General features: G+C 44.6%; 1 protein-coding gene across 1 annotated transcript; it reads left to right on the top strand.

Moving 5' to 3' along the window:
* The first annotated feature begins 751 nt into the window (after positions 1-751).
* LOC137359398 (histone H2A-like) lies at positions 752-1,141 on the top strand. Its single transcript, XM_068025380.1, has one exon. The coding sequence runs from the start codon at positions 752-754 to the stop codon at positions 1,139-1,141; it is 390 nt and encodes a 129-aa protein (XP_067881481.1).
* Positions 1,142-17,743: the final 16,602 nt, after the last annotated feature.

The following is a 17,743-nucleotide window of genomic DNA, read 5'->3' as shown; positions in this document are numbered from 1 at the left end:
TAATGTATAATATACTGTGTTTGTGTCTCCTGTCCCATGAACCCATAATGCGCTCATTCGCCTTTCCTTTTTTGCTTTAAGCTGTTATTTATTTTGCACAGCCCCTGAATGACCGCTTTAACAGCTGCTTTCAGCGGGAAGAGTCAGACCTCCGTTCCTTCACTCTATTCCTGAAATGTGAACTGATTCATCATTTTATTAACAGTAACTCTCCGCAGTGTAACAGCCCGGAATGGGATCATTAGAGAGCAGATTAAGGGCAGTTTGAGGATTCGATCCGGCTCCCTCTTTTCAGAGAAGGACACTGGGCTCTGATTGAAGATAAACTGAACGTTTCGCTTCAGGGAAATGCTGGGAACAGGGATTTAGTACCTCCCGGGACAGTTTGAAAGCGATTGTGGGAAGATCCACAATTTAAACAACATTTAAAACCCGCGTCTCTGATTGGTGACGAAAGGAGTTGAATAAAAGAAAATAAAGAGAAGGGATTTTAAATCTTTGACGAAGGATGACATTTATTTTAATCCGCTCCTTTCCGAAAATGAAATTGGCGGGCTTTTTGAAATTGACAAATTCTGTTTCTGAGGTTGTGGTGGGTAAATCCCGCCCTCTTCTGTTGTCAGTGACCTGATTGGTGATGAATATAGGCAAATAAGATGAATTAAGTACCGACCAATGAGGAGAGTTTTCAGTCTGTAAGTACAGTAAATGCAGTGGAAAATATCCATTCTTCGTGAAAGAATTTGTGAAAATGTCTGGAAGAGGAAAGACCGGCGGCAAAGCTCGGGCCAAGGCCAAGTCTCGCTCCTCCCGGGCTGGACTGCAGTTCCCGGTGGGCCGTGTTCACAGGCTCCTGAGAAAGGGCAACTATGCTGAGCGTGTGGGTGCTGGAGCCCCGGTCTATCTGGCTGCTGTGCTCGAGTATCTGACCGCTGAAATCCTCGAACTCGCCGGTAACGCGGCCCGGGACAACAAGAAGACCCGCATCATCCCCAGGCACCTGCAGCTGGCCGTCCGCAACGACGAGGAGCTCAACATGCTGCTGGGAGGGGTGACCATCGCTCAGGGCGGGGTGCTGCCTAATATCCAGGCCGTGCTGTTGCCCAAGAAAACCAGCGCTCAGAGCTCCCAGAAAAAGTAAAGCGGCCAAAATATCATCGAATAAACCAAAGGCTCTTTTCAGAGCCACCGACAGTCTCTGTGAAAGGGCTGATTACTGTCTGATTCCAGAATGTCAGTAACAGGACCGAATCAGATTTATTTACAATGTTCAAGCAACTATTTCAGTGACTTCTCACTGTCCCCCGAAACCCTGTCCAATGTATTACTTCCACACCGAATTTGAGTTATTTGTCCCGTTACATTTTGCCGGCAGTTACAGATGAGTAACCAATAATATTACAGATTAAAGCTGTTCGTAAAATATGGACATAACCATCCAAAATCTTGTTTTTTATTCCGCTTTTATCAGCACAATTTCCTGGCGCTATTTTACGAACAGCTTTAAAATGGTGCCAGGAATTTGCTGATAAAAGCGGAATATAAATGTTTTTTAATGCTCATACATGTATATATATATATATATATATATATAAAACGATCAGCTTTGGATAGATTTTCCAGTAATCGCTTCTTTCCGATACTGAAATTGGCGGCTTTTTCGAATTCAAACTTTGTCAGGTCGACAATTTAAGCCAATGATTTGCTGCATTTTCCAATTCGAAGCTCTGCGATTGGTTAAGACATACGAATGGGAAGAGGGTGACCAATCAGAAGTGGGCTCGGGCTCAAACTGCGGGAATTCCAGGTCCCTGAATGATTGAGCTGAAACTGATCAGTTTCACAAACCCTGTCAGTTTCAGTGCAGGAAACACCGTCTCGGGAGAAATAACATCACAAGTGGGTCTGGTTCCAGTGACCGATTCAACGGCTGCTGCAAAACTCCCGGATTCTCTCATTGCATCGAAATCATTTTGAAATTCTATGAAAACAATGAGTGATTCTGGAGGAGTGATGTGGCTTTTCACTGAGGGCATGTGTCGACTGCGGAAATAACTAACTGGAGAGTCTCGGGCACTGTTTACACAGCACGTTTACAAAATCAAATCCACTGCACATCCTTGCTACAACTGAAATATCAAACTCGGGGATTCCAGTTTTGTATCCCGAACACAGCAGATTGATTGAACTGTTCTGAACAGCCTATCCCAGCTCCCATTTCCAGGTCACTGCTTTCTCTGTGAGGTGGTGGGTGGCTCTTCGAAGAGCCTTTGTTGTGCGTTTGCTGGAAAGGGTCAAGTTGTTCAACCGCCGAATCCGTAGAGAGTGCAGCCCTGCCGTTTCAGAGCGTACACCACATCCATGGCAGTGACCGTCTTGCGCTTGGCATGCTCAGTGTAGGTGACCGCATCCCTGATCACATTCTCCAGGAAAACCTTCAACACCCCGCGAGTCTCCTCACAGATCAAACCCGAGATTCGCTTGACCCCGCCACGGCGAGCCAGGCGGCGGATTGCTGGTTTGGTGATGCCCTGGATATTATCACGAAGCACTTTGCGGTGCCGCTTTGCTCCGCCTTTGCCCAGTCCTTTGCCTCCTTTACCTCTGCCAGACATGATGATTCTTCACTCAGATCACTGCAGTACATGAGTAACAGAATCCTTCAGGATCCTTTGTATACAGACCCCCTGGACCTGGCTGAGAAAGGCAGAGTGAGAGCAGGGAGTGGAGGAGACAGAGTGAGGATTAAACAGAGAGCGAGAGGGAGGAGACACCCAGAGTGACAGACAGAGAGAGAACGGCCCCTCATCTTTCAGATCCACCTCCAGTTTCCTCCGGGCTGCCAATTTCAAACCCTTTATTAACAGTAGAACCGAAACCCAGCTCTCCACACAAACCCTTCCAGACTCGGCATTCGTAGTCAAAGCCTTCCAGAAAGCCGGAGCTTTTAAATATGGTCCCGCTACAATTAACACTCAGTAATGTTCCCACCGAAACACAATCCATTCGATACTAAGAAACCTCCTCAGTAACATCACCATTTCCACACACATCCGCTTCCAGCAGTTTACAAACACCTTATTACAGCTGTTTGGGGAATCTCCTGTGTTAAGATTGGAGTTGGAAAGCGGCCTTTACCCGGCAGTGTTATCTGCTCACAGTGAACCTGCCGACTGGTCGACTCAGCCATGGCCACAATTTCTATTATGAAGATTGCACCTTCACAGTCTACATCTAAATCTTCATGCAGTAAATGTGACAGTGCGTCAGCGATAGCATTCTCCTTTGAACTACGATATTCAATGTTACAGTCAAACAGTGAGAGAAGTACAGCCCACTGCAGCATCCTTGATACTGCCATTGTCAGTATTGTAGACTTTGGTCCCAGAATAGCTATTAGTGGTTTATGATCTGTTACTAGCGTAAAGTTTCCACCCAACAAAATCTGGTGAAACTTTTTGTTTCCAAAGATGATTCCAAACACTTCCTTTCCTATCTGTGTGTAGTTCCAGTCACTCTTGGTCAGGGTACGTGACACAAATGCTCTGGGCTTCTCCTGACCATGATCCACAACATGACTGATTACTGCTCCAACTCCATATTTTGAAGCTAGCTTCAGTTCACCATTTGTGTGGTAATGAATGTGTAGTGTGTCACTGGTCAAGCTTCTCTTACATGCATCATAAGCATCTTGTTGTGCTTTAGACCATTTCCATTTCACATCTTTCTTCAACAACTCATGTAGTGGAGCTAACACCATTGCATGCTCAGGCAGAAATTGCAAGTAGTATTGGACCATGCGTAGAAAAGATCTAAGCTCAGACACATCTTTTTGTCTTCGGGGCTTTGACCATAGCCTCTATCTTCTCTTTCACTGGCTGTAGTACTTTTCATTGATTATCAGGCCAAGGTACACCACCTCAGATTGTACAAAGGCACACTTGTTCTTTTTCAACTGACACATTGTGATCATTGAGCCTTTTTAACACTTCATCCAACACTTGAAAATTCTCTTCATTTGTTACAGTCATGATCAACACATCATCCTGATTGCACAAGCAATGTAGCACTCCTTGTAAAATCTTACCCATTGTAACTTGGAAGAAGTTTGGAGAAGGCTTCACACCGTACGGCAGCTTTATGTAGGAGTATAACGCCATGTGTGTGTTTATCGTGAGATACTGCAGATTCACTTGATTCACATTGAGCTGTGCATAAGCATGGAATAAATCCAACTTTGTGAATAGCTTGGATCCTGCTAACTCCGCATACAAATCTCGAGATCAGTAGTGGATACTTCTCATAATCCACTGCCTGGTTCATTGTGACATTGTCGTCCCACATAGACTGATGGTTTTGTCTGACTTGGGCACAATGACAATTTGGTTTGCCCAATCACAGTGATCAGTTTTCACCAGCACACCATATCTCTCCAGATTCTTTTGCTCCTCTTCAACCTGGGTTTTGGAAGCATAAGGAAGCAGCCAAACTTTGCAATATACTGGTTTGGTATCAGGCCTGATTCAGATGTGAGCTTTCACACTGATTATGCCTTCATAGCTGTCCTCGAAAGTGTTCCTGTAACAATTCAATGCCTGATCAAGCTCCTTGGTTGTTTCAACTTGAAAAAACATGCTTCCAGTCTAACTTCAGCTTTCAAAGCCAGTCTTTCCCCATTATTATTGGTTTGTTGACATATCTCACTACCTTGTAGGGGAGAGGCTGGCATAGCAGCAATGTCACTGAACTAATAATCTCACGACTCAGACTAATGCCCTGGGGATATGAGTTTAAATCCCACCATGGCAGCTGGTGGAATTCAGATTCAATTCATTAATGAATAATATAAAATCTGAGCAGTGGTGCCAAGCAACTATAATTGATTTTCATTAAAAACCATCTGGTTCACTCATACCCTTCACAGAAGGCAATCTGCTGTGCTTACCTGGTCTGGCCTGTATGTGATGCTGGCCCACAACAATTTGGTTTACTCTCACCTGTCCTCTGAAATGACCTAGCAAGCAATTCAGTTGTCAAGGGCAATTAGGAATGGGCAATAAATGCTGGCCTTGCCAGTGATGCCTACTTCCACTGACCTAATTTTTTAAACAATGGGTAACTTGAGGGGCCTGCCCTTATGTTGGATATTGCACTCGATTTGCCCACACATTTCTCACACCTCACCAGAGTAGGTTTTCAATTGACTGGTGCTCTCAGTTTGACGGACATCACTGACTTTGCTCCCATACATTTCTCTACTCATGATGGAGCAATCCATGGTCGTAGCAATGGACTGTTTATTTACCAACAACATTATACAAAAGTCTCCATCATTTGAGTGATTGCTAGTGGCATAAATGCTGTACAGCCCTTGCTCCTCTTTGGTTAGGCACTCTGGATTCACTTCAAGATTGTGAACTCCACCCTTATAACATCACTGTTTTCCATTACCACTGGAATTAGTTCCCTTTCCTTCTTTGGCCTCTGCTTGACAATTGAAACATTTTGCATTTCTGTACTGACATGATTGGGCTGTGTGGTTGCCCTGATGGTGATAACGACACTAAACTGCTGTCATTGGCACTCTTCTGGCTATGTCTGTCCACTTTAGACTTGGCTGAAGCACTTTAACAGTGGACAGAAGCCTGTACTAGTTACCTGCATAGGACAAAATTCCCTAACATTCTTTGATGCCATCTCCATGGAAACAGCAATCTTACACACGATCTCAAATGTAAGATTTTGTGTGTTTAGTAGCTTCGATTGGATTCTTTTGTTCACAAATCCACACACAAATATGTCTCATAATGCCCGGTCTAAGAATGTGCCAAAGTTGCAACGTAATAAAAATTCTTCAGTGCCACAATATACTCACATACTGCTTCACTACTTTTCTGATTTCTGGTTCCAAATTTATAGCATTCTGCTATCTCTCGTGGCTTAGGATTGAAATGTTCCTCCAAATTGGTGATTTTGTTTTGACTGGCACATATTTTGCTTTGTTCAGAGCAGGAAGCTTTGTTAGCATGTCATACACTTCCAGGCCAATTTCCACAAGCAAAATTGTTTTCTTTTGCTCAGGAATTGCCTTATTCTGAGTCTTGACCGCCTCACCTTCCAGTCCCAAAATATTCTTAACTCTAAAAACATGCCCATTCTTTCAATACAGGAACAGAATGTTGCTCAAACCCTCTCATTCGTTGCCATCTTTCAGCTGTATCCCATGAGTACAGCCAAATTTCCTCAATGAGCACGAAGACCGTGCGGTATCCTATTCAACTCAGGAGACAGTCTGAGGCTCAGGCTGTCCACAACCCATCTATATTCTTCACTATCCGAGCAACGAAGTCACCAGGAACTGGCTGATCTTGTTTTCTGCAGTCACTGCTGCTGTTTTCTGCCTATATTTACAGACTTTATCTTCCCCTTGTTGCCATTTTCTCTATAATATTCAGGTGGGTCGAGCAGAAAAAATGAATACCAAATATGGCCAGTTCAAGGAAGTGTTTCTTCACGCCATTACGTCATCACGTCATGTGTGAATCACGTTCTGATCACTCCTTCCAAATGTATGTCTGAATAAGTGAAAAACCCCCCTCACAATTAACAATGTCACCTTTCAGTGTTTTGTGGAGAAATTTCACGGCGTGACGTATGTCATTAATGTGTTCGTACAAATTTCAGAAAAATATGGAGTTGCAAATGATTTGCCAGGAAATCGTCTAAACATATCTCCATGTCTCCCACTCACTCGCAAAGAACTGCAAACTCACAGATTCAGAAAGAACCCGGAGATGGAAATCAATGTTCAGCACAGCTAGAAAGATCTGCACTAATCTGTAGCTCAAAAAACTCAAACACTGTATTTTGACCCTTTGACTTACTTGGTCGAAGTAACTCTTTAATGAACAGATCAATCCTGGATTCAAATCCCCTTTAAGCCTGACTGTAACTTGGTTTTCCAACTACTTTATTGAGCAGCACAATAAGACAGGACAGTAACAAAAGCAAAATACTGCAGATGCTGGAAATCTGAAATGAAAACAGAAAGTGCTGGAAATACTCAGCGGGTCTGGTGGCATCTGTGGACAGAGAAGCAGAGTTAACCTTTCAGGTCTGTGACATTTTATCAGAACTGCTGAAATGTTAACTCTGCTCCTCTCTGCACAGATGCTACCAGACCTGCTGAATATTTCCAGCACTTTCTGTTTTTATTTAAAACAGGACTCGATCTGTCTTTGCTGAGCGAAGGATTTCGGAATGGATGTTTGACGATTGTCCCTTCTTGTACAGAAATTCACTGCAAATACTATAAAGGTACCTCAGTCAACCACACCTCCTTTGAGAGAAATTTGTTCATCATTGCATTTGATCTGGAAACCACTCTTGACATTAATCTCACTGAATCAGAGGGTGACGGATTGTATCTGTCAGTGTGTTCACGTCACTATGTGCTGCTTTCTACTGAGTCTGGGACACGATGCAAGGTGGAGGATTTGTCCGAGTTTTGGATTATATTGTCAGTTGAGAATGATAAAAACTGAAAAGAAGCAAATAAGAAATCCTTGTCCCCAGATTTGAGAATCTGGAGATCCACGTTGGGAAAGTGAATCAGAACATAATGAAGGATGAACTGTCTGATTGCCCAGAAGTGATGAAGACACAACTCAGTCAGCACGTTCCCCTGGTTTATGATGCTGGAACATTCCTCACACAGAAATTATTCAACTCAGTAAAAACATTCTTACAGCTGATAACTTTGCTACCAATTGAAGGACTGTCTAATGTTGTTATCAAGTCAGAGTGAAAAGTTTATTAAACTTGGTTCCATTCAATCCAGCTGTCATAAACTTTGAACCTTTATTCATTTTATAAACAGTATTTGAAGGGTCTCAGTAACAATGTTCAGTGTTGATGAGAGTAGGGTCTGGGTGAGAAACTGCTGAGTGTGACAGGGTCAGGACTGAATGCAGGAAGTTCTCTAACAGTCTCTCTCTCTCTTTATCCCTGTCTATTGCTGAAGGGATTGAGTTCATTGACAACTGGCGACTGCTGGTATTTGAATAAATGAAGTTCCTTCCAACCATTTTTTGATTGACAGCTACGAAGAACTTTTTTGTCCCAGGACACAAAAATGAACAGAAGTGGATCAGTGTAGGATGATTCTCGGTCTGTATAAAAGGGGTGTGATTTCAGCTGCCATGGTCCAGTGGTTAAAGATTTCAACATTGAAATCCACTGGACTTATCCCAGTTTGGTTTAAGTCCTGCTCACAGAAGATCTATTCAGTGATTTTAATTATTTTAAATCTTTAATCCTCTATTTCCACAAAACGCAGGCACTGAAATAACTCATACTCCTCACCATTGCTATCCATTATACTGGTAGTGGTTGCATGGTCTAATGGAGACACACTCGGAGGGGTTTGGGAGACGTTTCTTCTCGGGTTTTCGGGATCTTTTGGTCCACCAACAGCAACCGGATGTCTGCAGAGGAACTCGGAGTGCCAGGCCGCTCAGAGGACAGACTTCCCAGGATCAATTTTAATCAGGGGACAAAATATCAATGGAACAGAACATAAAAGGTCCGAGGATTGAAACTGAAATTCCTGATGTTTTGGAAGAAACCTGCAGATGTGGGACGTTAATATTTGCTCGGTGCAGATTCATTTTAGTTCGTTATTGTGTCCTGGGACAAACAAATGGCTGGCAGCTGTCAATCCAAAAAATAAAATTCAGAAGATTCTGGCAATTTCCACCCTGACAGCTCTCAGCAGTCTTGGTTCCATCCCATCCAGTCCTAATGACTTATCAACATGAAGTACAGCCAGCCGTTCCAGTATCTCCTATTTATTAGGAGTTATGTGCAAATGAATCCATTTGCAAATTATTGAAAGTGAGTGGTTTTATTGAAGAGGGTTTAAAGGAGGATGAGAGAATCGTGTGTGACAATGAAGTGGAATCAATGCAAGTAAAATTAGCAGGAACTGGAATGAAGGGGGTGGGGATCTCCTGGTCACATGGACTGATTGCAGAATTTTATAAAGATTTCTTTCATAGAGATTTTAACTCCATTTCATTTTTGCTATTTTTTTCATGGGATGTAAGCATCGCTGGCAAGACCATCATTTATTGCCCATCCCTAATTGCCCTGGTTTTGGTGAGCTGCCTACTTGAACCACTGCAGTCCACATGTTATAGGTACACACACAGTGCTATTAGGGAGGGAGTTCCGGGATTTTGATATGCCCTCGGCAAAATAGATCCAAGTCACGATGTTGTGTGGCTTGGAGGGGAGGTTGCTGGTTGCAGTGTTCCCATGTATCTGCTGCTATTGTCCTTCCAGGGAATCAGGGGGAAATCTCTCCGCTGGTTGGTGTCATACCTAACACAAAGGAAGATGGTTGTGGTTGTTGGAGGTCAATCATCTGAGCTACAGGACATCACTGCAGGAGTTCCTCTGGGTAGTGTCCAAGGCCCAACCATCTTCAGCTGCTTCATCAATGACCTTCCTTCAATCAGAAGGTCAGAAGTGGGGATTTTCGCTGATAATTGCACAATGTTCAGCAGCATTCATGACTGCTCAGACACTGAAGCAGTCTGTGTAGAAATGCAGCAAGACCTGGACAATATCTAGGCTTGGGCTGATAAGTGGCAAGTAACATTCATGCCACACAAGTGCCAGCAATAACCATCTCCAACAAGAGAGAATCTAACCATCTCCCCTTGACATTCAATGGCATTACCAATGCCGAATCCCCCACTATCAACATCCCAGGGGCTACCATTGACCAGAAATTGAACTGGAGTCGCCAAATAAATAATGTGGCTACAAGAGCAGGTCAGAGGCTAGGAATCCTGCGGCAATTAACTCACCTCCTGACTCCACAAAGCATGTCCACCATCGACAAGTCACAAGTCAGGAGTGTGATGGAATACTGTCCACTTGCTGGATAGGTGCAGCTCCAACAACACTCAAGAAGCTCGATACCATCCAGGCCAAAACAGCCCACTTGATTGGCACCCTATCCACAAACATTCACTCCCTCCGCCACTGATGTACAGTGGCAGCAGTGTGCACCTTTTTAAAATTCATTCATGGGATGTGGGCGTCGCTGGCTCGGCCAGCATTTATTGCCCATCTCTAACTGCCCTTGAGAAGGTGATGGTGAGCTGCTGTCTTGAACCACTGCAGTCCATGTGAGGTAGGTACACTCACAGTGCTGTTCGGAGGGGAGTTCCAGGATTTTGACCCAGTGACAGTGAAGGAACTGCGATATAGTTCCAAGTCAGGATAGTGTGTGACTTGTGGGGAACTTGCAGTTGGTGGCGTTTCCATGCATTTGCTGCCCTTGTCTTCTAGTTGGTAGAGGTTGCGGGTTTGGAAGGTGCTGTCGAAGGACCCTTGGTGCGTTGCTGCAGTGCATCTTGTAAAAAAAATGGTGGTAGAGGTCGGGTGTTTGGAAGGTGATGTCTAGGATGTTAAACGCTGCTGCCACTGTCCACCAGTGGTGGAGGGAGTGAATATTTAAGGTGGTGGACGGGGTGTCGATCAAGTGAACTGCTTTGTCCTGGATGGAGTCGAGCTTCCAGAGTGTTGTTGGAGCTGCATTCATCCAGGCAAGTGGAGAGTATTCCATTACACACCTAACTTGTGCCTTGTAGATGATGGACAGGGTTTGGTGAGTCAGAAGGTATGTTACTCAGAGAATAACATAAAAGGCTTTGCTATGGATACCCGCATAGGTCCTAGTTATGCCTGTCTTTTTGTGGTGTATGTCAAACATTCCTTTCTCCAGTCCTACTCAGGGCCCCACCCCCCAGCTCTTTTTCTGGTAGAATGATGACTGTGTCAGTGTCATTTCCTGCTCCTGCCCCGAACTGGAAAAATTCATCAACTTTGTTTCCAATTTCCACCATTCCCTCACCTTCACATGATCTATCTCCGACACTTCCCTTCCCTTTGTGACTTCTCTGTCTCCATCTCTGAGGATAAGGCTGTCCACTAATATTCATTCTAAGCCCACTGACTCCCACAGTTACCTTAACTACACTTCCTCACACCCTTCCTCTTGTAAGGACTCCATTCCATTCTCCCAGTTTTTCCATCTCAGACACATCATTTCTGATGATGCAACCTTCGACAACAGCACTTCTGATGTGTTTTCATTTTTCCTCAACCGAGGATTTCCCCCCAGCTGTGGTTGACAGGGCCCTCAACCGTGTCTGACAAATTTCCTGCACTTGTACCCTCATCCCTTCTCCTCCCTTCCAGAACTGCAATCAAGTTCCACCCGACCTGCCTGCACATCCAAAGGATCATTATCCACCATTTCTGCCACCTCCAGCGTGATGCCATTACCAAACCCATCTTCCCCTCCCCTGTCAGCAATCCAAAGGACTGTTCCCTCCGTGACACCCTTGTCCACTCCTGCATTACCCCTGACACCTTGTCCCCTTCCCATGACATCTTTGCATGTAATTGCAGGAGGCATAGATCCTGTCCTTTTACCACCCCTCTCTTCACCATCCAAGGCCCCAAACACTCCTTCCAGGTGAAACAGTGATTTACTTGTACTTCTTTCAATTTAATACATTGTATTCGCTGCTCACAATGCAGCCACCTCTACATTGGGGAGATCAAACATAGATTGGGTGACTGCTTTGCGGAACATCTCTGCTCAGTCCGCAAGCATAAACCCAAGCTTCCGGTTGCTTGCCATTTCAGTTCACCACCCTGCTCTCATGCCCACATTTCTGTCCTCGGCCTGCTGCAGTGTTCCAGTGAAGCAAGCTCCAGGAACAGAACCTCATTTTCTGATTAGACACTCAACAGCCTTCCGGACTGAACATTGAGTACAATAATTTCAGAGCATGACTGGCTCTTTTAGATTATTTTATTTTATTTTATCATTTTTTGTCACCATGTGTCTGCCTTAATCTTGATTTTTCAAGTTTGTGCTTTTGGACAGAACTGTTCATTATTCTGTCATTAACACTCTCTCGATACTAATGTTTTGCCTTTCACTGCACCCTTAGCACTCTCCCTTTACCGCATGACCTATTTGTCAGTTAATCTCTCCTGCCCTCTGCCCTAACACATACCTTCCATTTTGTTCTCTTCCCCACCTCCACCCCCATCCCTCCGACAACCCCACTTCACTTACTTAAAACCTATTACATTGAGTGTGGGACAAATTCCATCCATCCTTTGTACTGTATGAGATTAATTTTGCCACACTTTCTGGTACATTATATGACAGTGAATTTAATTCTAAATATATCTCTGTGGTACTGTGTCTGAGTGTGAGATTATTTGAGTGTCAGTCTATGGAACTAAATGTGATTGTTTGATTCATTCTGTATGTCATTCATGAGTGTTGTATGGGAATGTGGGGCAGCTTCTGTATCTATCTGCTACTGTGGCTGAATGTGGATATCATTCTGTATCTGTCAATGTCTGGAACTAAATGTGAGTGTGAGCTTCATTGTGTATGCATCAATCTTATTGTCAGAATGTGTTTGATTCATTCTCAATGTGTCAATCTAAGGTACTATGTATGTGCGTGGTATTAATTATGTGTGTCACTTTATGTGAGCTTGGGTCTCATTGTATATCTGTCACTCTCTGGTTCTTTCCGTGACAGTGAGATTAAATCTCTATCTGCTGGTCTCTGAAATTAATTGATTTTGTGATTCACTCTGTGTCTGTCAGTCTATGAAACTGTGAATAATTGGGGGATATATATGGTGTTTGTCTGAACTTGGTATTGAGTATGATTGTCGTGATTCATTGTGTATCTGTCAGTATCCAGACTGAATGTGAAACAAGATGCATTCTGCACATGTAAATAACTGGTATTCTATGGAAGTGAACTCTATAATATGGCTGTCAGTCTTTGACACTGTATCTGATTGTGGTATTGACTCAATATCTTTCAGGTTTTGGTACTATATATGGGTGTGGATCAAGTTCTGCATGTCAGTCTCTGTTACTCTATGTGAGTGTGGGAAAACCTTTATGTAACTGTCAGTCTCTTGCAATGAATGCAAGTGTGGGATTAATTCTCTTTTCAACAGTATCTGGTACTGACTGTGAGCATGTGACTCCTACAATATCTGTCAATGTTTGCTCTTGTATGTGAATGTGCAATGCTTCCAATGTCTTTCAGTGCCTAGTACAGTGTGTACGGGTGGGATTAATTCTGTACCTGTCAGTATCTGGCACTGAATGAGATTGTGGGATTCATTCTTAGAATTAGAATTAGAACATTACAGCGCAGTACAGGCCCTTCGGCCCTCGATGTTGCGCTGACCTGTGAAACCATCTGACCTACACTATTCCATTTTCATCCATATGTCTATCCAATGACCACTTAAATGCCCTTAAAGTTGGCGAGTCCACTACTGTTGCTGGCAGGGCATTCCACGCCCCTACTACTCTGAGTAAAGAAACTACCTCTGACATCTGTCCTATATCTATCACTCCTCAAATTAAAGCTATGTCATCTCGTGTTTGCCATCACCATCCGAGGAAAAAAACTCTCACTATCCACCCTATCCAACCCTCTGATTATCTTATATGTCTCTATTAAGTCACCTCTCCTCCTCCTTCTCTCCAACGAAACAAACCTCAAGTCCCTCAGCCTTTACTCGTAAGACCTTCCCTCCATACCAGGCAACATCCTAGTAAATCTCCTCTGCACCCTTTCCATAGCTTCCACATCCTTCCTATAATGCGGTGACCAGAGCTGCATGCAATACTCCAGGTGCGGTCTCACCAGAGTTTTGTACAGCTGCAGCATGACCTCGTGGCTCCGAAACTCGATCCCCCTACTAATAAAAGCTAACACACCATATGCCTTCTTAACAGCCCTATTAACCTGGGTAGCAACCTTCAGGGATTTATGTACCTGGACACCAAGATCTCTCTGTTCATCTACACTACCAAGAATCTTCCCATTAGCCCAGTACTCTGCATTCCTGTTACTCCTTCCAAAGTGAATCACCTCACACTTTTCTGCATTAAACTCCATTTTCCATCTCTCAACCCAGCTCTGCAGCCTATCTATGTCCCTCTGAACCCTACAACATCCTTCGGCACTATCCACAACTCCACCGACCTTCGTGTCATCCACAAATTTACTAACCCACCCTTCTGCACCCTCTTCCAGGTCATTTATAAAAATGACAAACAGCAGTGGCCCCAAAACAGATCCTTGCGGTACACCACTAGTAACTAAATTCCAGGAAGAACATTTGCCATCAAACACCACCCTCTGTCTTCTTTCAGCTGGCCAATTTCTGATCCAAAGCTCTAAATCACCTTCAACCCCATACTTCCGTATTTTCTGCAATAGCCTACCTTGGGGAACCTTATCAAACGCCTTACTGAAATCCATATACACCACATCCACTGCTTTACCCTCATCCACCTGTTTGGTCACCTTGTCGAAAAACTCAATAAGGTTTGTGAGGCACGACCTACCCTTCACAAAACCGTGCTGACTATCGCTAATGAACTTATTGTTTTCAAGATGATTATAAATCCTGTCTCTTATAACCTTTTCCAACATTTTACCCACAACCGAAGTAAGGCTCACAGGTCTATAATTACCAGGGCTGTCTCCACTCCCCTTCTTGAACAAGGGGACAACATTTGCTATTCTCCAGTCTTCCGGCACTATTCCTGTCGACAATGACGATAAAGATCAAGGACAAAGGCTCTGCAATCTCCTCCCTAGCTTCCCAGTGAATCCTCGGATAAATCCCATCTGGCCCAGGGGACTTATCTATTTTCACACTCTCCAAAATTGATAATACCTCCTCCTGGTGAACCTCAATCCCATCTAGCCTAGTAGCCTGATTCTCAGTATTCTCCTCGACAACATTTTCTGTCTCTACTGTAAATACTGACGCAAAATATTCATTTAACACTTCCCCTACCTCCTCTGATTCCACACACAACTTCCCACTACTATCCTTGATTGGCCCTAATCTAACTCTCGTCATTCTTTTATTCCTGATATCCCTATAGAAAGCCTAAGGGTTTTCCCTGATCCTATCCGCCAATGACTTCTCGTGTCCTCTCCTTGCTCTTCTTAGCTCTCCCTTTCGATCCTTCCTGGCTAGCTTGTAACTCTCAAGCGCCCTAACTGAGCCTTCACGTCTCATCCTAACATAAGCCTTCTTCTTCCTCTTGACATGCGCTTCAACTTATTTAGTAAACCACGGCTCCCTCGCTCGACAACGTCCTCCCTGCCTGACAGGTACATACTTATCAAGGACACGCAGTAGCTGCTCCTTGAATAAGCTCCACATTTCGATTGTTCCCATCCCCTGCAGTTTCCTTCCCCATCCGACACATCCTAAATCTTGCCTAATCGCATCATAATTTCCTTTCCCCCAGCTATAATTTTTGTCCTGCAGTATATACCTGTCCCTGCCCATCGCTAAGATAAACCTAACCGAATTGTGATCACTATCACCAAAGTGCTCACCTACATCTAAATCTAACACCTGGCCGGGTTCATTACCCAGTACCAAATCCAATGTGGCATCCTGGTTGGTCTGTCTACATACTGTGTCAGAAAACCCTCCTGCACACACTGGACAAAAACAGACCCATCTAAAGTACTCGAACTATAGTATTTCCAGTCGATATTTGGAAAGTTAAAGTCCCCCATAACAACTACCCTGTTACTCTCGCCCCTGTCGAGAATCATCTTCGCTATCCTTTCCTCTACATCTCTGGAACTATTTGGCGGTCTATAAAAGACTCCCAACAGGGTGACCTCACCTCTCCTGTTTCTAACCTCGGCCCATACTACCTCAGTAGCCGAGTCCTCAAACGTCCTTTCTGTCGCTGTAATACTCTCCTTGATTAACAATGCCACACCCTCCACCCCCCCCCCCCTCTTTTACCCTCTTCTTTGTTCTTACTGAAACATCTAAATCCCGGAAACTGCAACATCCATTCCTGCCCCTGCTCTCCCCATGTCTCCGAAATGGCCACTACATCGAGATCCCAGGTACCAACCCATGCTGCAAGCTCACCCACCTTGTACCGGATGCTCCTGGCGTTGAAGTAGACACACTTTAAACCAGTTTCTTGCTTGCCAGTGCTCTCTTGCGTCCTTGTAACCTTATCCCTGACCTCACTACTCCACATCCTGCACACTGGCACTACATTTTAGGTTCCCATTCCCCTGCTGAATTAGGTTAAACCCCCCCGAAAAGCACTAGCAATTCTCCCCCCCAGGATATTGGTACCCCTCTGGTTCAGGTGAAGACCATCCTGTTTGTAGAGGTCCCACCTACCCAGAAAGAGCCCCAATTATCCAGGAAACCAAAACCCTCCCTCCTACACCATCCCTGCAGCCACATCTTCAACTCCTCTCTCTCCCTATTCCTCGCTTCGCTATCACGTGGCACGGGCAACAACCCAGAGATAACAACTCTGTTTGTTCTCGCCCTAAGCTTCCACCCTAGCTCCCTGAATTTCTGTCTTAAATCCCCATCTCTCTTCCTACCTATGTCGTTGGTGCCTATGTGGACCACAACTTGGGGCTGCTCCCCCTCCCCCTTAAGGATCCCAAAAACACGATCCGAGACATCACGAACCCTGGCACCTGGGAGGCAACATACCAACCGTGCGTCTCTCTCGTTCCCACAGAACCTCCTATCTGTTCCCCTAACTATGGAGTCCCCAATGACTAAAGCTCTGCTCCTCTTCCCCTTCCCTTCTGAGCAACAGGGACAGACTCTGTGCCAGATACCTGTACCCCATTGCTTACCCCTGGTAAGTCGTCCCCCGCAACAGTATCCAAAACGGTATACCTGTTGTTGAGGGAAAGGGCCAGAGGGGATCCCTGCACTGCCTGCTGGTTCCCTCTCCTTCCCCTGACGGTAACCCATCTACCTACTTTTACCTGAGGTGTGACTACCTCCCCATAACTCCTCTCAATAACCCCCTCCGCCTCCCGAATGATCCGAAGTTCATCCAGCTCCAGCTCCTGTTCCCTAACGCGGTTCTCGAGGAGCTGGAGTTGGGTGCACTTCCCGCAGATGCAGTCAGCAGGGACACTCTTGGCGACCCTGACCTCCCACATTCCGAAGGAGGAACATACAACTGCCTTCACTTCCATTCCCTCTATTCTAAATTCCCAACAAATCTACTGAAAAACCAAAACACTGTCAAAACTTGTTAGGTTAGCAATCCAACGGACAGAACTTCTTAAATAAAAAGCTTACCTTATCAACACAACAGAGTCCTTTTTATTTGTTAGAGGAGGAGGGTGGGTGGGAGACACTACACGTGTAGTGTCTCGGGTACAGGCACCACCCAAATATATAGTTTTTACCTACCCAGCAGTCCCCTGGCCCTCCGAAAACAAAAGGGAATTAACTTTTAAACTCCCACTGAAATTGACTTCCCAGCTGCAAGCTCGCTCTCGCACCTTCGCTACTGTCAAGCTGCAGTCACCAAAACTAAAAGAAAGAGATTATAAACCACCCAAATATATAGTTTTTACTTACCCAGCAGTCCCCTGGTCCTCCGAAAACAAAAGGGAATTAACTTTTAAACTCCCACTGAAATTGACTTCCCAGCTGTAAGCTCGCTCTCGCACCTTCGCTACTGTCAAGCTGCAGTCACCAAAACTAAAAGAAAGAGATTATAAACCACCCAAATATATAGTTTTTACTTACCCAGCAGTCCCCTGGTCCTCCGAAAACAAAAGGGA

This window comes from Heterodontus francisci, unplaced genomic scaffold (assembly GCF_036365525.1).
Source record: "Heterodontus francisci isolate sHetFra1 unplaced genomic scaffold, sHetFra1.hap1 HAP1_SCAFFOLD_102, whole genome shotgun sequence".
NCBI classification, from domain to species: domain Eukaryota; kingdom Metazoa; phylum Chordata; class Chondrichthyes; order Heterodontiformes; family Heterodontidae; genus Heterodontus; species Heterodontus francisci.
This window is presented reverse-complemented; position numbering and strand designations above follow the sequence as displayed.

Coding starts and splice junctions, on each gene's coding strand:
- LOC137359398 (XM_068025380.1), top strand. CDS start 752: ATGTCTGGAAGAGGAAAGACCGGCGGCAAAGCTCGGGCCAAGGCCAAG.